The sequence below is a fragment of the Pollicipes pollicipes genome, unplaced genomic scaffold, assembly GCF_011947565.3.
Source record: "Pollicipes pollicipes isolate AB1234 unplaced genomic scaffold, Ppol_2.1 Scaffold_4295;HRSCAF=5057_pilon_pilon_pilon, whole genome shotgun sequence".
Classification (NCBI taxonomy): domain Eukaryota; kingdom Metazoa; phylum Arthropoda; class Thecostraca; order Pollicipedomorpha; family Pollicipedidae; genus Pollicipes; species Pollicipes pollicipes.
In genome coordinates, this window is record NW_023596461.1 from 38,106,060 (window position 1) to 38,129,897 (window position 23,838).

Genomic DNA, 23,838 nt, shown 5'->3' on the forward strand with positions numbered 1-23,838 from the left:
GCAGCAGAGGAATGGACCTGCGCCTCGCTTCTCCTCGCAGCAGAGAAGCGCCACGACAGCACCGCCCCGATAATCTCGAAGCAGCTGAGCCCTGTAAAATCGCAGCAGAGCCGGCGGCGGCGGCGGCGGCGGCGGCGGCGCCCTCGTGGCGGACATCACAGCGGCCTCCGACATAGCGTGGCCGAGCTCGGGCGGCGGCCGCCCCTACAAGCTGTCGCCGCGCCCGTGCCCTTGCAGGTGGACGCGCGTGGAGACGGGGGGCGCCGGCGTCCGCTGGTAGCCCGCCGTCGAGCCGGTACCCAGGTCGCCGTCGTCAGAGACGGCGGCCATCTGCGTGCAGCCGGCCACTGGGGTCACCCGACGGCACGCTCTGGACGGCGCCACCGGAGCGAGCAGGGCGGCGCCAAGCAACATCGGACGGGCGGCACGCGGCGCACAGGACACACACGAGACGACCACTGCGGCGCCAGGCACGGCACGGGAACCTCGGCACTTGACGGGGGACAGGAGTCAGGTCGCCAGACAGGGGGCAGGAGTAGGGTTATCATCACAGCCATGAACCGGTGGCCAGGTCACAATACAGCGAGCGGTAGCCAGACCGCCAGACGGGGACAAAATTAATGGCAGCAGAACAGTGCTGTTTCACCATTCGTGTAACCGTACAGAAAGTTGAGCGACGGTGGCGTCACTTACAAGGGAGGCGAAGCCGCCGTCACAGAAGAATCACCTAAGTCCAATATTCTGTGCGGATGTCATGATAGGGACCGTAGCTTTTTGTAATAGCATAACCTTTTGTGATATGATTTCTATTGTAAATCTTCGGTTAAGTCTTACGTATCCAAGCACACAAAACTGAATTCTCTTGTCTTCAGATACGAGACTACGTCTTCATGTCCCATCATGTTCAGACGCGTCAATCATGCGCAATAAGAACCAAAATAGGTTGATTTGACTACGCAATCCTTTCCCCAAGATTGCCAACGCCCAAAAGACAAAGCCGCCGCGTCCTTAGCTGTTGAAAGCCGACTGGAGTTCAGTGCGGCTCTTTCACTTGAGTCGTCCCCTCCGCGTGATCAACACAAGGCGAAAAAATAAACCCAGTGGTCAGAACAGGTGAGAATATATGCAAACTGCCAACACCGCTTTAGAAGCTGGATTGTCTCGAGTAAAGGCTATAACTGGCCTATAATAGCATGGCCTGAGGTCCAATACCGACACTGCCAAGGCCTGCATACGAAACCAAGCTGATGCGGGGTAAGACCTGGCGAAGCACAAGTCTGGTCATAACCTCAGATCTCAGCGTTGTTTGGCCTTTAGAGTCAACGAAGGCACGCCTGCCTGAATAATAGAGAGCTAAAGGTTAGGCGCGCACGATGTTTGACTTACAGACTCAATGGAAAGAGCTTTGCGGTGCAAAATGCTGCACGGTCTGCAACGACCTAAAAATTCAAACCATATCGCACACGATATGACGTCATATTCCCACACATGAGAGCAAAAACATGACAAACAGCTTGCCACCTGGCTAAGCGCAACGGAACACGACAGACTGCGCGTACGCTCATACAAGAGCGTTCCCGGGCTGCAAGAAATCACGCATACGTAGCTTATGTTTTGAATGCAACGCCTGTCTCGAAAAAACGTCCAAGTCACAAGTTTCCATTCGTATAGACGAGATTAAGGCGAGCACTATGGTGAGTTCATGATGACGCTCAGCGATGAGCGTGAGCTAGTTAGTCGTTTGTAACCTCGTACAGTATCGATACAAGCTCCCTGCAGACAAACAACTCGGAAAAAGCGAGGAGTGGGCCGCACGCACAGGCAGTCAGAGATGAGATTGAAGCGCATTAGAGACAAGAGAGTGGCAAGCCAGACCCACACCAACGCAAGCAGAGGGCGCAGACTGGCCACCGGCCAAACTGACCCAATCCCCAGAAGCATGCGGTGAGCAGTGTCTCAAGGACGAGACGCAAGGCGTGTTGCGAGCGTTGGACAGGGCGTGTCTCACGAGCGGCGCAGCCAGTGTCCGGCGTCGCCCACGTGTCTCATCTGGCACCTAGAGCCGTTGAGGCACGAACAGCGGGCCAGTTCTGACAACGGTCGCACGCTTGCTTCCGGGGTCCTCTCATCATCCCAGTGCACTATGCCCCGGACGTGCGGGGCCCCACGACCCGACGCCAATCATTGCGAGAGAGGCAAGCACAGTGTCCACAGGTAGTCCCAGTCCGTGTGGAAAATCTCGCGCAGAATGGTGGTCATACACACACAAACAAACACACACGCACACGCACACACACACGCACACACACACGCACACGCACACAAACACACACACAGATCGGCCGTGCAGGCCAGCCGCCGTCCTACCACATGTGGCTGGCAGCGGGTGTCAGATCTATGGCGTCCACGTCCGGACCGGATGACTGCTTTGGGTCATCGCGCATGCGCAGGGAACAGACAGGGTGTCAGTAACGTGGCCACGCCGAACAACGGGTGCGATGCGGGGCTTCTGCACAGCAAGTGTGTGGCGGTTGCTTTTGAGCGGTCGTCCATCACAGGGGGGGGGGGGGGGGGGATGGCGACAGGAACTGGCCCTACCACCGTCGAAACGTCACTGAATACACGCCCAGTCCGACCACACTAAATGGTTGGTGAAATCGGTCAAGACTGCATCGACAAGTTTTCAAGTTACTGGCCGACGGGGGCCAGTAAATCTTATGCTGCCCACGTCCATCCCAATGAAGCTAGCATCAGGCGGTCCCTCCCGGAACGCCATTACCATGCCGCATGAAACGTGCAACCCGACCGTCCCCAACCGCCTTACCGCCACGACCGTCACCACCAGACCAAGAAGCAGCCGACCACAACCGTCACCTCTGCCGATCTGCCGTGCACGATACCTCCGCAATCACCCTCGGCGGCAGACAGCAGAGGCCTCCACCGGCCGGGCCCTCCACCGGCCGGGGCCTCCACCGGCCGGGCTCTCCATCGACCGGGGCCTCCGCCGGCCGGGGCTGCCGCCGGTCAAGCCCGGCCCTCGTCCACCGATCCACCGCAGTCGGCGCTCCCCAGCCCAACACAGCCGCCAGAGTGCCTATATCCCCCGGGCGTGCAGCAGGCTCTCCCGTCCGCGGTCAGCTGCGCGGCCGGCGCCCACTCACGGCTCAGGAGAGCAGGTGTCGCGCGCGCGCCTGGCGCAACTCAGAGATGGGGAGCAGCGTGTACCCCCACTACAGGTGCAGACAGACACGGTGAGCACGCTTAGAACGCATCAGAGCGTGTATAGTCCAAACACGACCACGGCCACGGACAATCGGACACGTTCAGCGAAACGCAGCATCACGTTTAAGTGCTGCCAGTCATGTAGCCACATTACACGCACAGCCACCGGACGGGTTGACTCAAAGTGTATACCGCTCCCACGAGGGGATCACGGAGTGTAGCTCCCGTGAGGGACACCACACAACTGGTAAAGACGACACGCCTCTGAGGCTCACACGGACACACGAGAGGCGAACATCACAGCCAAGTGCTGACTCAGACGCCAGCTCAGGTCAGGCGGGAGCCCATCACGGAGACTGCAACGCCAGGGAATCCACGGCAGGATGTCACGGAGGGCCGGCCAGCCCCCGGCCAGAGTAACGGCAATTGCGCGGAGCCATGGGACCGCTAGCGGCGCACACGAGACCCCCCCCCCCCCCTCACCAAAAGGCGCCATGACTGGGACAAGACAACCCCTGGACAGAGTAACGGCAATCGCGCCGAGGCATGGGACCGCTAGCGGCGCACACGAGACCATCCCCCCCCCCCTCACCTGAAGGCGCCATGACTGGGACAAGACAGCCCCTGGACAGAGCCGGGGGCGTGTCTGGAGATCATCGACACTCAACGTACACTGGTGCTAACTGGTGAGACACGGGAGGTGCGACTACGCTGCGATGGGGCGACAACACTGCGACGGTGCTACAATCACAACGGACCGGTGGGGTGCGACTAAGAACGTACGTAACCTAGGAGCTAACCTGTCCTATCTCTGTCGATCTCAGACGACACCTAGTCACGTGTACGCGCCAAGGTTGGTCATAACTGCGGTCTACCTAACGAGGCCTTCATGCATATCTGACCGTTAAGCGTGCATCAGCGCCAAATGTTTCAGCCTTCATGGCTATACAATCAAACCACAGGAGAAAAATGAGACGAGCCACGCCGCCACCGAAGTTAGTGCACACAGAGAAGAATTTGCCGACAATGAGAGGAAAGCAACAACAGGATTACCCCGAATATAAAACCGAGGGACCATCGCACTCCGGAGCGAGGCCCCAGTCCGGCGGAAGGCGATGCCATTGACAACATACACGCTCTGCCTGTGACAGCATGGATGAGAACGCGTGCGGGAGCGAGCACCGGCGCCGATCGTCGTGAGCTCGGAAGGGCGCGGCTGTCCGGGGGTCCGCGACCCACCCGCAGCTCGAGGCGGCCGTCAGGGAGCGCGCAGGAGCGTTCCACACCTACTGGCCCGCAGCCGGGTCAACAGCGGCCCCGTCTTGTTTCCAGGGAAGGCAGCAACCCTCGTCTGGACCCAGCTGTAGCCCCACAAACCCGGCCCCCGCCAAAGTGAACCCGACGTACCAGCCTTGACTTGATTGCCCCAGCCATTACTGGTTCAACCAGACCCATCGGAAGCGTGCCCTGACCCCAGAGCGGGCCCGGGCCCGCCCGAGGCCCCAACGAGCCCTGGCGTCCGTCGCGGCCGCCTGACCTGGTGACCGCTCGAGTGCACCGAGCCGTTGTCGCCGTGCTGGAAGCTGGCCTCGTCCGCCTCCAGGCACAGCTCGCCGTCTTCCTCGTACTTGTTGCTCGTGTCCTGCCACCGCGGGCGGAGCGTCAGAAGGGCAGGAGAAGCTTCCCGATGGCAGGGGGCGGGCCGTCAGGAGAGCGGAGGCGGGCCGTCAGGAGGGCAGGGACGGAGCTTCAAGATGGCAGGGGGCGGGCCGTCAGGAGAGCAGGGGCGGAGCGTCAGGTCAAGTTATTTTCCTGTCAGCTGATAGGCAATGCTGGGCATGATTGGCTGCTAATATGAGTCGGCGGTGATGCATCCCACTACGTTCCAGCTATTGGGTGTAAAGCGTTGTCACTGTGTCAGCCGCTGAGGGCTGGTTGGTGGCACCTGTGTCGGCTGTTGGGTGTGGCATGTCATTACCAGCATAAGCTGTTAAGTGCTGAGTGTCATTTCCAGGGCCAGTTGCCACGCGCTGTTGCCTGCACAAAGTAATGTATGCTGTGTGTTGTTACCAATGTCAAATGTTGAGTATTGGATGTTGGTCTACTTGTCTGCTGTTGCATGTTGTTATCTGTGTCAGCTTGTATATCCTTTGCATTGTTACCAATGTTAGCTGCTGGGCGCCGAGCGTTGTTACCAGCGTCAGCTGCAGGTCATCATTACCTGCGTCAACTGCTGTGTGCTGGTTAGCAGGCGGGCTAACGGATGGCAGCAAAGCGGCATCGTTTCCAGCAGGGTGGGCCGCGAGTGCGTCAGCAGCGGCTTCATGAAGCTGGTGTCGAAGTCCGACCACAGCCGCACCAGCAGCGCCTTCTCCGGGTTGTCTCTGGCGCCCGTCTCGTTCTGCTGGCCGCGCTGGCGGACAAGGTACGGATGGCGTCGGTGCGGCGCCGGCTGATCGGCCGGATGGGACACCATAGAGCGCACAGCCGCCTAGCACCCTCTCATGGCCGGCTGCCTCTAACGGACGGCTGCCTCTCAAGGCTGGCAGCCTCTCACGGCTGCCTCTCACGGCCGGCTGCCTCTCACGGCCGGCCTCTCACAGCCAACTGCCACTCAAGGCTGCCTCTCACGGCCGGCTGCCTCTCACGGCCGGCTGTCTGTCACGGCCGGCTGTCTGTCTCGGCCGGAAACCCCTCACGGCCGGCTGCCTCTCGCGGCCGGCTGCCTCTCCTGGCCGGCCTTTCACGGCCGGCAGCCTCTCACGGCCGGCTGCCTCTCACGGCCGGTTGCCTCTCGCGGCCGGCTGCCTCTCGCGGCCGGCCTCTCACGGCCGGCAGCCTCTCCTGGCCGGCTGCCTCTCGAAGCCGGTCTCTCAAGGCCGGCTGCCTCCCAGGGCCGCCTCTCACGGTCGGCTACCTCTCACGGCCGGCCTCTACGGTCGGCTGCCTCTAAGAGCCAGCCTCTCACGGCCGGCAGCCCCTCACGGCCGGCAGCCTCTCGCAGGCCGGTACACAGTGTACGGGTCCTGCGCCGGGTGTCCGTGGTCACGGACCGCGTATCTCGACACAAATCTGCACATGGCCATAAGTTAGACAAAGGCCACATCAAAAGCGACACGGTGTCTCAATTCCGGCGCGCGCATAGCCTACCGCCGAGTGGCACTCAGTTACGGAGACCCTCTCAACGGACGGAAACCAGTTACTTCAGACAAAGGTATCAACACAACGTCTGATCGGGAGAACGATCAACCATTCGCGGAACAGCTTGTCTCGAAATACACGGGCCAAAAGATGAAACTGCCCCGTACCTCATAATCGTTCACCGAAAACGTTCCGGCACGCGGCACGAGTGAACCCGAGTCACTAGACTAGGGTACATTACTGCTTAATGGCAAAGTCATTTGCACCCAAAGGTTTTCAACGCGCAGTCCACGCGAAAACCAGAAGGCTGAATGGCTACGCCACGAAATAAACGACACCGTGCAGCGGAAGACTAGTAGAATTAAGTGTACAGGCCGCTACATCCCAAACACTGGAGCACACGTCACGATCCGACTTTGAGCCAGCTCTGGGTGGAGGGACAGGGAGCAGACGTCACATGGCTGGTCTTGTGCAGCCCTGCACGGCTGGCGAACAACAACAGGAGGACAAGCGTCTAAAACGCACGGTGTTCCGGCCATGCATTGCGCCAAGCAAGGTGCAGAGTCTTACCCTTCCTTCCATCGCGCTATATACCTGCAACATGCAAAACAAGGAGTCAAAGTTGAATGCACGGCGTGCCACTCGACGTCACAAACCATACCCCGCCGCACGCGCACTCACTCATACGCACGGTCCGCGAACGACGGCAAGCTTACAAAAAGAACGAAACGCATCCCATTGTAAGCAGATCAGCCACGCATAAGCAAACTAAACAAAATACTGAGCCGTTAGCTGCTGATAAAAATGCACCCGAGGACGGCGGACCCGTGTCTTAGTGAGAGAAAGTTTTAAAACTTTGCACAGTTTCAATTAATACGCGGAACCAAGACTCGCACTTGAGTGAGTGGGACATTTGAGGACAGCCATTTGACACAGCTGGTGTGATTTGTACGAGCCACACGTCAAACCGCCGTCCTCGGGCATCCCCAAGCAGTCAGCAGCGCCACAGGCCGAGTGAAGCGATACACACAGGTCCGGACGGGCGACGCTGGCTGCCCCTGCCCCGGCGGCACAACCGGGCTGCACCCCACACTCACCGGGCGGCAGCGCTGCAGCTGGTTCAGCCCGGTCGTCTCGTCGTCCTCCTCGCCGCCCACACTGCCGGCCAGGTCACGTCAGGTCAGCCGCCGCCCTGCTGGCGAGACATTCACGGCGGGCCCCCGACACATCCCGAAAGGCCGCCGATGGCGGTGCCATTCGACGTGACCGAGCCCCACGCCTTTCACGAGTTTTCCTTCGCGAGACGATTTGTGAGGATTCGGCATGCCAACGCTTCTGAGAATTGGTAACAGGTGGCGTTAAAAGTGACTGCCAAACGCTTGTTTCGACATGCTATTTCACCGTTTCGGAGCGTGATGGCAACAGCCTGCACCCGACCGGCAAACAAAGCCTCGCTTTAGCCTGTAAGTGTAAAACACACACCACTCTGTTCTGTCAAAACTCTGTTCCGCCCACAAAGCCAACGAAGCCAACGGCCCGACTTGCCGCGTCGCTACCCCAGCAGCAGGACTCACGGTATGCCCAGCCAGAGCAGCAGCTGGGTAGTGAGGCCGCCGTAGATGACGGTCACGGCCACGATGATGGAGGTGGCCGTGAGGATGGTCTGCCGACCCACCGAGTACGTGTTCCGGATCGCCAGCGCGAACGCTATGGCCCCCCGCAGCCCTACGGACACGGCCACGAGGTCAGATCAGAAGGCCTGAAGACGAACTACGACGGAGCGCCCAGAGGTGCAGCCCGTCAGCAGCGAGTAAATGGCACGGCCCGCACGGCGGCCGACGCTGTAGATCTGGGTGCAGCATTTGTGTTTACAATACGGTGCGTTCGAACCTCCTGGAGGCCATTTCCGAATGCCGGGCGCTCTGAGGGATTCCGCCCCGCGCGAGCGGCTTCAGCGCCTTGCAAACGTCACGCGGGCTGGCATACCAAGCCGCAAATGTTCGAATGAGTGTGGAGGGCACCCGTCCATAAACAGCTCACACATGAGGAACGCGCCCCTCCTGACGCGGATCTGATGTAACAGAACAGGCCGCACAACGGCATATATGGACCGCGTGTGCCGGCTGATTCTTTCTCGGCGATCAAACGGAAACGCCTTCTGGGCGACATATTTGTGGGAGCCCCATCATTATGGACAAGACCATAGGCACAAATCATGCATGCCACCTCGTCGTCAGCAGCTCATCAAAATTGCCTCGACAGGAGATGACAAGGGGACTGACATGCCTTCGTCAAAGCCCTGAAGGAGACCAAAATCAGCGGTAAACCTAACCCGTCCATGAATGGGGATGACAATCACACGAATTTAAAACTGAGAGTCCGAAGTCGTCCGTAAAATGCGTTACTTTCATCCCAAATCCTGCAATTTAACACACTGGGCGTCCGCGCCAAACTTTCAAATGTGCTGGCACTTCAAGGCGTCTGCTCTGGGCTCCTACCATCCAGGGCAGCTGAAAGTCTCCCCGGCCGGGGTTCCAGACCATCAGTGGCAGAGAGACACCGCGCCATAGCCACTCACCGGAGAGGAACATCATGTGCTGGAAGTTGAGCGGGATGACCGGCCTACGCTTCAGGTTGAGCAGCCAGGACAGCGGGTACACGTTCAGCAGACGCCCGATGAAGAGCGACACCTGCACACGGCGCCGTCAAGGACACTAACCGGCTACAGAGCCCGCGGAGCCGCGGCCGGCGCGGCAGGCGGGGCCGCGGCTCCGTCTGCCCGCCGCGGCAGCAGTCGGCGCTCACCCGGCGCTGACCCGACGCCGGTCAGCAGCCGGCGCTCACCCGACACCGGCCCGCCGCGACAGCAGCCGGCGTTCACCCGGCGCTGAGTGGACACAGCCCAGTGGACTGTGAGCTGCCCACATTTTCACGCAAAGTCCAAGTTCTCCACGGATTCTCACTCTGGTCTCCACCTGTGGTCAAGTCTCCACCCACCGCTTTCCTCTCCAAGTTGAGGGCGGCTGAAGCAGAGTTGGCGGGGGAGGTGGTCCTGAAGCCCCTTCCACCTGAACATGAGGCCCCGCCGCTAATCCTGCGTCGTGACTGTCCTGAAGGCTGCGCCACAGCGGCTGCGACCGAGAGAATAGACCAGCAGCCATGCACGCCAAGTGCGGGCAGAGTGACCCGACACTCGACAATCCCCGACACCTCAAACTAGACCGAGTGGAAGACGAGCCCAGCGAATCGCAACGACCGAAACGTGCAACTTAACACGATCATGTCGGATCAGGTCCCACCCGGAGCTTTCGGGTACAAAATGACCTTGGTCGTCGGCGCGCCTCAAAGTCTCGATCATAAATCAATCAATGAAATTTCACACACGACAAACACCGCACACAAAAAAGAAAGCAAACAGCGTGCTGCTACTGTACCCCTTCCACGCCGCTCTTCTCGTAGCCCGTCAAAGGATACAAAGGCGCAGCTGATGAAGGCGAAATCCCACTGATGTTTGGGGAATGTGAAGAGCGAGACTCCGATATAGCTGAAGATGAAGTTCTCCGCCAGGAAGTTGATCATCTCGAAGAAGTCCTTGGTCCTGACGCGCGCCTCATCCGAGAGGTTGTTGTACGTGTAGTGGGCCTGGCAGATGCCGCAGAACAGCACGGCCACAATACCTGCCGGCAGGTGACGTCACAGGTGACGTTACAAGTCACTGCGCCGCCTCGCAGCTCGGGCCACGAGTGGCGTGACAGATGACGTCAGACGCCGGCCGGAGGACCTGGGATCCGGCGCCCGGCCGCTTACCCCACACCGGGTCCTCCGGCACGCAGAGCGACGCATATCAAAGCACGCAGGGCCCTCTTTCAGCGGCTAACGCTTTTAAGCCCGAGCTACTGAGCAACATATTGAGCCTGTAAACCACACTATAATTAATGTGCATCGCAATATTCAAGCTAAAAAGGCCATCAAAAGCATACACAGCTGCACCTTTCGTCATAGTCAGCTCACCAGTCCTGCCTCGCCCCCCCCCCCCCCCCCCCCCCCCCACCCTCGTCTTCACCAGACTGAACACGTCAGTGTTAATACACCTCGAGGTGTAATAAAGTACACAGGCCGTGGTGTTGTTTTAGACCGCACCTGTGCAGGTCCCATATGCCACGCTCACGGCGCGTCACAGGTGCAGTAGCCTTGGCGGCGGGGGCGCGCGCAGCTGGCGGCCGCGCGGTTTGACGGCCGGGGCGCGGAGCTTCACACCGTGTACACTCCCACGCCCCTACCTCAGACGTTGCGGCTCGTGGGGCCTCCACACGCCGTGCCAAATGGGGCGCCAGCTCGCGAGTACAAAAACATTGGGCTTAGGTTGCCCCAACTCTGCACATGGCGTAGAATGCTTCTACCTAACAAGATGCTGAAAATATACGGAGTAATTGATGGGAGGCGCGTCTTTTGCAGAGACGGGGTCGGACCAGCCTGACATTTTATGATTAATTGTCGAGCTGTTGTAGCGTTTTGGGACCAGGTGCGAGGTGCTCTCAGGAGTGACGGTGGGGAATACGGCCGATGGAACCTACACCTGCCTCGGTTTTTTTGGAACTTATGCCGGCAGTAAATACGATTCAAACCTGTTTTTGAAGCTGGCCAGGTCGTCCATATGGAACAAAGTAAGAGTGAGAGCAATCTGACGCTCCTTGTCTTTGATATGTTTAAGGGCTTTCCGAAGAGCGAAAGCGTGCGTTCGTGTAATGAAACATACAGCCAAGGAGTTCATGCTACTGTGGAACGTGACAGAAAAGTTGATGGGTGCGTTATGATAAGAGCTAAGAAAATTCGTGCGAACTTGTGGTGTTGTTATATGTATGTGTGTTCTATAGACAAGAGGGACGGGCCATATAGAATAAGGCCACGGGAGGGCACTAGATCGACAGGATATGTGTTCCGTGAAAGGATGAGGGGAAGCAGGAGGGGACAGGGAGGACGAGCTCGAATAACCAAACTCACAACTGTTACTGGTAAACTGGATGCTGTGGAAAATTATAATGGACGTGATGTGATGATATTATGTAATGGTGTCTCTGCGTCCTGCGGAGTTGACATAGCGTTTTTCAATTAGAAGGGAAGTAAAATCGGAAGTTGAGATCAATAAATGGATCCAATATTCCAAAAAAGTGGGGCACCCGCGCTGCGAGGCGGGGCGAGGCGATATCAACACGCTTAGCCGCACCGCTCTCCTTTCTTTCGCCATCAACCAGTGCCGCAGTGGTACTTACAGGCACATGGATGCAAACACACGCTGAATGTAAGGCACGGACCAGTCGACTACGGTTACGTCCTCACGCGCCACTGGAGGCCACCGAAGCTCCACAGAGCACAGCACTTGGCGACACCGTAACATCAGACGGCGAGCGGGTCACTCCAACGGATGCCCGGTATACAGCTGTCTGTGTTCACCACGGTAGGAAGGTGAGCTCTTGTCCCAGCGCGCTTCACGTGCCCGTCAGCCGGCGCGCCTTCCCTCACCATCCTTCCCCACCCCGTACCCTCCTACTGCCTGCCGGATAGCTACCGCTTCTTCATCCTCCCTTCCCCACCCCGTACCCTCCTACTGCCTGCCGGATAGCTACCGCTTCTTCATCCTCCCTTCCCCACCCCGTACCCTCCTACTGCCTGCCGGATAGCTACCGCTTCTTCATCCTCCCTTCCCCACCCCGTACCCTCCCACTGCCTGGCCGATAGCGAGCCTTTCTTCATCCTCCCTTCCCTACCCCACAACCTCCCACAGTCCGTCTGTCGGCGCTCTTACCGGTCAGGTCGGCGGCCTCGGCCATCAGGAAGGACGAGTACGACATGAGCAGGAAAAGTGAGCTCTCCAGCAGCGGGAAGTCGCGGATGTGCGTGAACTTGGTCAGCAGCGCCGTGGCGCAGCCCATCACGGAGCCCAGCAGGAACGACGAGAAGAACACGTAGAAGAAGAGGCCGATCGCCTTCAGGAAGGCGATGGCCTCAAAGCCGTCCGATCCGGTGGCGTACAGCTTGGCGTAGTTCTCGATGGCGCTGCAGAACAGAGGCCGGCGATGTGGACGACTTCAGTTTCAGAATACTGACACTACGGCGTCTGGCATCCCCCGTAGCTGGGAACATCAAACGCGGGCAACACAATGAGGCCATTGCAGCCGCGCTCTGGCTACCGCGGCAACAGGTCGGCCACATTCCACAACCGCTGGAGGCATGACATGGCGGCCCCGCTTGGGCTGCGGTCCAGCTGGGCCCGGGGACGAGCCGGGGACGAGCCGGGGACGAGCCGGGAGCGGGCCGGGCACCAGCCGGGGACGAGCCGGGGACGAGCCGGGAGCGGGCCGGGCACCAGCCGGGGACGAGCCGGGGACGAGCCGGGGACGAGCCGGGAGCGGGCCGGGCACCAGCCGGGGACGAGCCGGGGACGAGCCGGGGACGAGCCGGGGACGAGCCGGGGACGAGCCGGGAGTGGGCCGGGCACGAGCCGGCAACGAGCCGGGCACGAGCCGGGCACGGGCCGGGGACGAGTCGGGGACGAGCCGGGAACAACCCGGGAACGAACCGGGCGCGAGCCGGGTACGAGCCAGGGACGAGCCGGGCACGATCCGGGAACAACCCGGGCACGAGTCGCCGCCGCCGCCGCCGCCGCCCCACTCACGTGACTAGCACGATGGCGACGGCGTCGTTCAGCACCGACTCGCCGAATACCAGGGCGTACAGGTTGACGTCCACCTGCAGGTCGTTGAAGATGGCCAGGATGGTGACGGGGTCGGTGGCCGAGATCAGCGCGCCGAAGTACAGGCAGTCGAGCAGCGACGGCGGCGACGAGAAAAGCAGGCCGAACGTGTACTGCACGCCGCTGGGGATCGACAGAGCCGGGGTCAGACAGGTACTGCACGCCGCTGGGGATCGATAGGACACTCACACACTTAACCGGCCCGATAGGACACTCACACGGCCAGACAGGACATTCCGCGGCCCGACGGGGCACTCACACACGACACTCAGGCGTCTGCACAGGACAGTCAGGCATCCGGACAAAACGCCAACGCTTCTGAAGAGGAGGCCCATATATCAGGACGACGTACACGTATGCACGCACGCAGGCATTTACGCACGCATGGACACGCGCACCCATACACACAAGCGCGTACGCACGCACGCACGCACGCACGCACGCACGCACGCACGCACGCACGCACGCACATTTCCGTACTGGACACTCACAAGTCCGGCACCGGCACAACAGAACGCAGCGGGACACTCGAATCCTTCCAGACGCAGCACTACAGTGTCTGAAGCCGACACTTTCGCACCGTGATCAGGCACTAATAGCGGAAATGGACCGCAATGTCAGCGTCCAAAGAAAGCCATCAGTCACGCTGCCAAAACACTGCACCCGACGGCTGACCACGACGGCCACATCGATCAAAACACCGCACCTGACGTCTGACCACGACGGCCACATCGATCAAAATACTGCACCTGACGTCTGACCACGACGGCCACATGGGTCAAAACACTGCACCTGACGTCTGACCACGACGGCCACATCGATCAAAACACTGCACCTGACGTCTGACCACGACGGCCACATCAGTCAAAACACTGCACCCGATGTCTGACCACGACGGCCACATAGGTCAAAACACTGTGCACCTGACGTCTGACCATGACGTCCACATCGGTCAAAACATCGCACCTGACGTCTGACCATGACGGCCACATCGGTCAAAACACTGCACCTGACGTCTGACCATGACGGCCACATCGATCAAAATGCGCGCCGCCGATAACGTTGTCAGCAAACATGTTAACAGACCTACAGCCGCACAACAAACATCGCACAATCTAAAAAGCGCATGGATGAAAATACCACCCGAATCCGTGGCACACAGCAGAAACTGGGTCCTACGGTATATGACGCGTTTGTTACGAGCTTGTATACATACAGTGAAGGATAAATGGGCCGGTCTTTATACATATATATTATATATATATATATATATATATATATATATATATATATATATATATATGACTATATATCGTTCCATTTATATAGACTATGACACACGCTGCGGTGTATGCATGCAGACTGCCGCCGCCATTAAGCCGCATTGCGGCAATTAGCTTAGCCTGCAACCACAAGCGTAAGTGCGAACCTCTCGCACTTGCAATACATACGGAGAGAATATTATATGAATATCTATCAATAGATAATGCCAACCGTGCGCGAATCCATTCCCTTCTGGTCGATGAAGTCACGCTACGCGTCATGTCGACTCCGTCAGTCCAAGCCACCGACGGGTCGAGCCTGTTTCTCTCTGATGTGATTCAATTGGCGATCTACAATGTCTGTAGAATTTCGAAGGGACTACATGGGAAGCGGCTCTTGCCTCGTCGCGAAATCTCGACGTTTGCTTACATCCGAGCGTTGCGAGATAGCTTCCTCTCAGCCCCCGCACAATGCGGCGACAAATCGCCCGAATCCGACTATGAGCAGGTTCTGTCGCGGTGACGGATCGCGGATACCCCGCGCAGTCCACACATTTGAACTACGCACTTGGCCTTAGTCTGGCGATAAGGCCGCCACTTTCGGGTCGTAGATGAGCCGTCAGCATGAAGCAGTTGTATCGCCTGAGTTGGAGGCTTAAGGTCCGCCACCTTGCACTGATATCATCCATTCAAAACTCGCCAGCGTGATACAACAGAACCGAATGGCAAACGACGTACAGAGTTTGTCGCGAAAACACGCTTCGAGCTGTTATTGACTTCCTGCAAGCTTGAGACGATGGGCATTCTACTGTTTTCGCGGCACTACCACTGCATGAATGGCATGCCTGCGCGCTGGCACGATTCAGAATATCCTTTCTATCATGAAGGCCGGACGGGAAACGCTGCAATGTAACGTTAGCAGAGGCACTAATGCAGCGAGAGGTCCACACGAGAGACGCGACATCTGTCGGAGGCGACACAAAACAAGAGGGTCGGCAAATCCAGCCTGAGCTCAGATGTCGATATGCGTCACCGCCGGTCATCCAGCACGGCATCGCCGGCTGCTGCACGTTCCCGAGCAGGCACATCGACCGCAAGTCATTGGCATGACGTCACTTCCATCCTCTGTTGGGCCTCTGAACGTGAATCACGCGGCCTCAGTGGGAGCGGGGTCGGCCGAGAGCCGCTGCCTTAGTTCGACGGGGCAGCGACGGGAGCTCCCGCAGTACTGACCACATGAACACGGCCTTGTGGTCCAGCCGCCAGCTGTTACACTCACCCGATCGCAAACGCTGAGATCGTTGTCCCGATGAAGGCGAAGCACAGGATTGAGCCTAGGTTTCGAAAGAAGAATTTCTGCGAAAGAATCGCATGGCGGTAACTCCCGCGCGGACCCCAGCCCGTCAGCAATCAGCTGACGCAAGACACCCCACAATGTCGGCTGTGGTGAGACGTGTTTATGCTGTGCCGAGGTGACTGGACGGCCTTCAACGACGGATCAGGACCTCGGTTATCATCTAAGCCATGCCATACCGCAGTCAAACACTGAATACGCGTCAAAGAAACCGAGCACGAACTGGAGACACAGCGTCTGTGGTAAAATAAAGCACGGTACCAAGTCTCCAACACGCATCGTCATTCTCCTGCACGAGACAACGGCGACTTGACCTGCGACGTTGCCACAGGTGTTCGGTGGCCGCCGGCGCCGGGCCCCACGCGGTCGTAACTTGTCGCGCCGTCTGCGGGTGGCCACCCCGCGCCGTCGACCGCGGCCGGGCGCGACGTCCGCCGAGCGGGGGCGCCGTCCGCGGCCGACACATGAATCGTCCGCCGCCGTATCGATTGGCACCGGACGGCTGACGGCGGACCGCGCCCCCCACCCTCTCCATCCCCGCGTCGCTCACCCGCTTCAGGCTGTAGCCAGCGTTAAAGATGATGGGTGGCAGCACGATGTTAAAGAAGATCTCCGGGTCGAAGGTGGCCTGCTGGGCGAACTCGTTGCCGGTGGCGTCCTCCACCTCGCCCGTGAGCAGGTAGGCGTACGTCCTGTTCTCCACTGGCGGCCGAGGTGAGGCGCGGTCAGTCTCACCGTCCGTCGGCACGGGTCACACCGCCGGCCCCATCATGGCCACCAGGGAACAGAGCGTGTCCGGCCGGGCACCCCGTCAGGACCGTCGGAGCGCTGCACGGGTCGTACCACCGACGCCCGGGTCATGAAGGGACGCACCGGGAACCGCTGACAAACGCAGCCGCCCCATGCTACCAACACAACGCGGGTCAAGGATAGAGGGAGGTCACGACCGCGTCTCAGACCAAGCCCAACAGCGCCTGCGAACCGGACGGCCCGCTTCCCATCACGCAGGGCCGCGGCGAGCAGGGTCAGGCCACGGCGCCTCACGCGGCCGGCGGTCGGGGGGCGGGGAAGGCATGCGCCGCCGAGACTCCCTCGTCTCGTCCGGGGCGGGTGTCCCGTGCGCCGCCCCCACACCCCGGTACGATGCACCAACCCCGTGCGTCACACGTGCGAAACGAGCGGCAGATCACGCCAGAGTGCGGTCCGCCATCACTGACGAGGCGACGGTGCGCACCAGTGGGACAGGCGACAGACAGAGATCAGGCTGCCGCCCGCCCGTGCCACGCACTCCCAGTTGCTCGACCATCACCGCGTGCACCGAGTCAATGGTGGGTCTGCTGAAAACCCCTCCCGACGCCATGACGCCGCTGACACTGGCGCATCGCCCAGTTCGCCTCGCTGCCGCGGAAGCAGGCGCATGCGGGACCCCGCCGTCGTCTCTCCCGACGCTCAGACCGGCGCCGAGCTGCCCTGACCGCCCGTCAGTCGTTAGGACAAAGCATGCCAACGCCCCGCTCGCGTCACGTGAGGACGTGTAAGCTGATTAACGTCGGGGGCTACCTCAAGCCGCACCGGCGGCCTGGCCGTGTCGAGACGAGCATGAGTGCACCGCAGCAACGGTCCGTTCCCAGCGAACGGCAGTCAACAACGGCCAGCACTGGCGCTATCTGGGATGATATCTGCCTGTGCGTGGTTTTAATATAGGTACTACTACGGTGAGTCACATGCCTAAAAGAAGAACATTTTTAAACACGGGACATCAGTACGAGGTATGTACGTGTGATCTGAAAATGGGATGCTGAACGAACCAAACAAATTCGTTTGGTGACTCACACAAGTAAGAATGCAGTAATGCTAGCATGTACAGCCAACGCTTATGACCCGGCCGGAATATGACGGATCATTTATTCAAATCGGCCCAGTGAAATAATATCCTAGGAAAAAATAGAACTAGCAAATTATGACGCATTATCTGGTGTCAGCTTGCGCTGCGGGACTCCAGCCGTCAGCGTTGAATATGTGTACACTGTTGGTGATTTTAGCAGCATGACCGACAGCTTCTATCGCGAGACTCCAGCCATCAGCGTTGAATATGCGCACACCGTTGGTGATTTCAGCGGCATGACCGACAGCTTCCATTGCAAGACTCCAGCCATCAGCGTTGAATATGCGTACACCGTTGGTGATTTCAGCAGCATGGCCGACAGCTTCCATTGTGAGACTCCAGCCATCAGCGTTGAATATGTGTACACCGTTGGTGATTTCAGCAGCATGACCGACAGCTTCCACTGCGAGACTCCAGCCGTCCGGGTTGAATATGTGTACACCGCTGGTGATATCAGCAGCATGGCCGAACGGACCATATTTTACATTTTCCTCGTTTTCTAACTTGATATACCGTGCAGTGTCACACACCTTCTCAGAACCAATCGCTGTGCGAGAACTTCGGCCAAGCGGGGTTGCAATCCAACAACACAAGTTCCATGGTCGCTGCTAGACTCCGCCTTTGACCTGGTCTGGTCTGGTCTCACCGGTCTGCCGTTCTCTTGCCCCGGTAACACCTGACCCAACCTCGACGCGCTACACGACCGGACCGTCGTGTTAGACCCGGCGGCGACCGCGGGCGTGCCGGTGTCCGCCGTCGTGCCGCTCCGCGTCGGTAACCTGAGCCGGCGCCTCAGTGTGGCCGCGAGACGCCAGCCGCGGGCGGCGGCCAGTGGGGAGGGGGAGGGGGCTGGGGCGTCCGATCGATGCGTGCAGCAATACCTGATCGCCCAAAAACACACACACACACACACACACACACCCACGGGCGCGCGCACATCGCGCATGCCAGCGGGCAGGCGCCTTACCGGGGCCGCTCCCCTCCCCGGGCGGCACTGTCGGTCAGACAAATAGCACCTGGTCACCCGGACTATCGCGGGCGGTCGGCTCAGCACAGGCAGAAGGAGCCCAGCAAGGTCAGATCAGTGCAGGTCAGGTCGCCACGGGTCAAGGTGGCAAGGGTCAGGTCAGCGAGGGTCTGGTGAGCGGAGGTTATGTAAGCAAGGGTCAGATAAGCAGGGATCAGGTTAGGATCTGGTCATAAGGAGTCAGGTTAGCGGAGTGCAGGTGAGCAAGGGTCAGGTCAGCAGGGTCGGGTATTCACGTGTCAGGTCAGCAGCAGAGGCAGAGCCAGCAGCAGGGTACTGGACAGGGTAGCATGCCAGCAGCGGTCAGGACACCCCACACACAGCGTGTGCCTTGGTCCGACCAGCAGGACGGCCAGGTCAGCACCGGCGAATGTGAGATCAGCAGCAGCGGCAGCGGGCGGACCGGCGGGTCACGGTGACGTCACCACCCGCCGCGTCACAGCAGACACCGCAGCGGCGCGGCCGACCCAAGCTCGTCCTCCAGCACGGACGCTCCACACCTCACCACAGCCAAACCCTCGTGGTCAGCAACTACGCACGGCCTCGGGCTGGTAAAGAGCAGTCCAGCGCGGTAACCGCGCAATCATAAGCGAAGAAGACAAATGGAAATAAGCTTAGTTTCAGGAAAATTGTGTTGTCTTACAGGTTACAGGGTGTCCGTGCGACTTTCCTCAAAGAAAGTTGTTGTCTTCGCGAAGAGGCTTATTGTAAAGGTATGTTGACGACCATTTCAGGGAGAACTGCCGGAACATTTTCATCGCAATCCGTTTAAGTGCGCGTGTAGATATACACATCGCTTGCTCTGAAGAAATTGTAGCACCATACTCCTTCGTTCAATGATGCACCACACTCACGTACGCGTGTCTTTCTACGTTTATCTACGCTTGGGACAAAAAGAACACGACAAGCAAAGCCGTTCAGAAACCCTGGCTCTATCAACCCAGTTGAGCAGTTGTGGGCCGTCTAACATTGTTTGCTAGTCTGTATACCAAATAGGGCCAAATAATCTAACGTGATAAAAGCATGCCACGGTCACCTCGCAACAACCCGGCCGTCTTAGCCTTTGTCCAACTGACGCGAATTGCTGCATTCCCGACGCCAACCGTTGCTTTTCCGGCGCAAAACGCTACTTTCCTGACACCAACCGCTACTTTTCCGACGCAACACGCTACTTTTCCGACGCGAACCGCTACTTTTCCCGCGCGAACCGCCACTTTTCCCACGCGAACCGCTACTTTTCCCACGCGAAACACTACTTTTCAGACGCCAAACGTTGCTTTCCCGACACTAACCGCTACTTTTCCGACGTAACACGCTACTTTTCCGACGCGAACCGCTACTTTTCCCACGCGAGCCACTTCTTTTCAGACGCGAACCACTACTTAGATAGTGGTGGTTGTGGCCCCCAGATATTCGAGTGTGCTCGCGTTGGTTAACAGATGAGGCCCCGTCAAGAGCGTAGGGCCTTCCGTTCAAAGATGAAGTACCCACTACACAATATGGAGGGCCCCGAATAATCCAGTGCGCCAGGGCGGGTTAACAGATAAGGCCCCCGAAAAGAGTGGAGGGTCCTCCATTCAAAAAGGAAGTACCCACAACCAGATGAGGAGGTCCCCCACGATCCAATGGGCTCGAGCATCTTATGAGAAGGGGCCCCGACAGGAGCGTAAGGCCCTCCATTCAAATAAGAAGTGCCCGAAACCCGGTACGGAGGGCTCCCGAAAGAGATGGAGTGCACCCGAACAGGTTATTAGATGACCCCGATAGGAGCACAGAGCCCTAAATTCAAACATCAAGAACCAATATGCAGGGCCCCGAGCAATCCAGTGTGGCCGAGGAGGCGAACAGAGCGCCCCCACTCAAATAGCACGTGCCTAAGGCCCAATCTGGAGGGCCCCCGAACGTTCGAATGTGTCCGAACAGGTTATTAGATAGACCCCCCACAAGAGCGTGGGGCACCCATTCAGAAAAGAAGTACCCAAGACTCAATGTAGAGGGTCCCCGAACGACTGGTGTGCCCAAGCAGGTCAGCAGATTTGTTCCCGACAAGAGTGTAGGGCACTAAGCAAGTGAGAGATAATTGGAAACGACTAGACCAATGTAGAGGCCCATGAGCATACCGCAAGTGTGTCGGTAGGTTAACCGAGACCTACGGAAAAGACCCCTGGGCAACCGAGAATACTCCGGCAGTTTAAGGTATGGGACCTCGGTTATAGCTCCCAGAGCCTCTGGCGAATGGAAAGAATGCGTGGAAGGGCACGTGATTGGCAAGAGTGCCCCTGCACGATAACAAGAAGGGCCCAACAACAGCGCAGGGTCTTCTGAGTAAATGCAATGAAATGAAGGGCAACGTGGAACGCTCATTAACGATCGAAATGATCCTGCAAGTGGGCATACAGGCCCCCGGAAACAGCAAAGGGCCCCTAGACAGTGCAATGGTGCTTAAAATTTCCTGCTCACAGCTTTTCCAATCCTTGGTTTTTTTCTTTTCTGACTTCTCATAAGCCCTTCATCTTTGTTTACAACTGTTCTTGGGTGCCTGGAAGTCCAGAGATATCCATTTTTGTTGCGTTTGGTGTTTAAAAATTATACCTGTTTGGCCGCCTATGGGTCACCCGGAGCCAATGGGCCGTTTCAGGGCCCAAGGGGTGGGCATGGCCCTGTGCCCCCTCCCCCCCTCTGGGTCCAACGCTGAGGTTGGAAAGCTTACCACCAACTGGGCTATGCTGGCCCTTTTGTGAGGTTTGAACCCCAAACAGAGGACCAATGTAAGGCCATGCTGCAGCTGACGGAGCTATCGTCAGATGCTGCAGTACTGGACAGACAGCAGCTGCTGTAATTCTGAGCTCCCAATGGCACCAAATTCAACATGTGCACCACACATCTGAATTTTCGCGTCACAGTTGCGGCCTCGCAAGCACGCACCAGATTTGCCTGCCATGGTAATGAATGCTGAACAAACCTTTCTGATGGGGTTCCACACTTGGAATGTGCCAAGGCCAGCATGTATGTTTTGCACAGTCTGATTCAGCACCACAAAGCTGCTAACACAATGGTACACATGACTACCTGTTTACAGAAACATGTGCATAACCATTCATTTAGAAGCAATGGCCAAAATCCTGGCAATGAAAACATCATACAAAAATATGTCATTGGCAAGGCCTGTGGATGTGGCCACTGTTCCATGGCAAGATGAAAAAGGAAAGCTGTGGCCACATCAATGGGAATTACTAACACAGCAACACATGTATGTGTGCATCTTCAGATTGTGTGCACACAGAGATGACATTTGACTGTTACACTCTTGACTTTCATCAGTTAACTGCAGCATCCCCAGCATTAAAAACATGGCACACTTACTCTTCCGTTTCATCCGAAACCATAGATAGTCAGGTGGCAGTGACTCATTGTAGTTGGAGTGTGGCACTGCCTGAACCTCCACATGTGTGATTGCCGAGGGGTCACCTGTGTAACGGATGAGGGCACCCACCACCAGGCCTGTGGAGTAAATAAGGAGTTAGTTTTATGCTGCATTGGTTACATGGGCAGTGGTCAACAGGCTGTATGAACACCATTTTCAAAAATAGCAATTCCTAACAGTAGGAATGTTCAGAAAATATCAGCTAGCAAATTGGATAGTGACTTCTGCTACAAGCAAAAGGTAAGCATTAAATAGTGCTCTAATTTGGATTTGTACCTTAAGAATTATATTAGGAGACTACACATACTAAAATAATATCAATTATCAGTAGTGGTAAACATGATCCTACCTAAAAATATAGTTCAAGTTTAAATTCAATTTAAGTATAGCCTTTATGTCAAGGCATAAAATCATTGCAAAGGGCAAATACAGACATAGCATACGTCTCACCAAAAATCAAAGCCAATCCAGTTTCATGTAGATAGCGCATTCTTCTGTGCTTGAACATCCATATTGTCAACACAGTAGTGATCAGAAGGAGCATATACAACAGTATGTTCAAGCTGTCAATTCGGTGCTGTTGTTTGATTTTCTCATCCAGCTCAATGTCACTTTTTTCGCTGCTTAGAGACATACTGGTGCTGAGTAGATTGCTTCCTTAATAGCTATATCAGCAGAAAGCTAGTCCTCTTGCTGTTGTCATATCATATACATGCTCTGAAACATAATATGGATGAATAAAACCCAACCATATGGATACTATTACCAGATCAATAGCATCTCCTTTTACATCTCAAAGGATTACATGAACTATGAAAAGAAGTGCCAACTCATACCACCAAGCATTTGAATGCCTTGGAAACATTATTTTGGAAACTGTTACCACATAAATAAGACAATCTTTGAGCCATCAAATGTGTAGCAACTATGAAAAGCAATAGGCATCCAGCATGTTAGTATACTTGTCTGTAGCACGAGCAAGCAAGCCATGCATGGTTTTCATGCACCACTTGTGTGCAAGTCAAAAATTCGTAGGAAAAATTAACAAAGCATTGAAACATTCAGTCCTGACAGGAAACAGCAGTTACAACATTGTCCAGACAGAACTTGTGAAAGCATCAATCGTGTGCTGCACAGACTGTATAATTCAGGAAAAATATGATAACTAGGTTCATGTTTGCATGGTCCCAATTACAAATCAACACCACCATGGAAGCCCGCTAGCCGTGAACTGATACCGGCCTCAGACAACAAAATTAAACACGCACTGAAACGACGCAAGCAAGTATGTACACCGGACAATCATAGCTTTTCCGCAATACACACCCCAGTCTAAAGCTGCACGATCACGTGCCCACTGTGCACTTCGTCGCCAAAACGACCGTATATTCTCGATTTCTCGATTCTTGCCAGTCTCGCGTTCATTTGAGCACAGTGCAATAATCTAGGGTGTTCGAACCAAGCCGATCTTGAAATTAACTACAAAGAGGGCTTTTAAACCCAATAGAATTATAGTTTTCACAAGAATAGCATCCGCTTGCCAAATCCGAACAGCCTGAATGAGCAGCTGTGATCAAGACTATTTTGTGTTTTTTGCGTTGCTTGATAAAGATACTAGCGTCTCAAGGTTTACTTCTCAAAATATCTCAGGTTGGTTTAAATACTTTATAATTAAAATAAAAAATTGCATGATGAAGATCTTCATTCTATATCAAAGATAGTTCCCCAATTATTCATCTCTCACCTAAAGCTTTGGATACAAGTGACGTTTC

The 23,838-nt window shown here is 56.8% G+C and overlaps 1 protein-coding gene across 7 annotated transcripts; it reads right to left on the reverse strand.

The window, feature by feature from the left end:
* On the reverse strand, positions 1 to 23,490 carry LOC119096459 (sodium/hydrogen exchanger 7). 7 transcript variants are annotated; one of them, XM_037219370.1, is made up of 16 exons: positions 23,393 to 23,490; positions 22,517 to 22,783; positions 22,006 to 22,143; positions 16,281 to 16,432; positions 15,656 to 15,732; positions 13,037 to 13,237; positions 12,167 to 12,417; positions 9,838 to 10,040; positions 8,942 to 9,053; positions 7,938 to 8,088; positions 7,461 to 7,521; positions 6,934 to 6,957; positions 5,444 to 5,635; positions 4,760 to 4,864; positions 2,368 to 2,423; positions 245 to 330 (listed from the first exon to the last, which is right to left on the reverse strand). In XM_037219370.1, coding segments are annotated over exons 2-16 (1,908 nt in total). In that variant the 5' UTR covers positions 22,701 to 22,783; positions 23,393 to 23,490; the 3' UTR covers positions 245 to 329. The 7 variants fall into 7 exon arrangements, with proteins under 7 accessions (XP_037075259.1, XP_037075260.1, XP_037075265.1 ...); XM_037219368.1 differs by having other exon boundaries at positions 2,368 to 2,426; XM_037219364.1 differs by lacking the exon at positions 2,368 to 2,423 and having other exon boundaries at positions 1 to 330.
* Between the last annotated feature and the right edge of the window lie 348 nt (positions 23,491 to 23,838).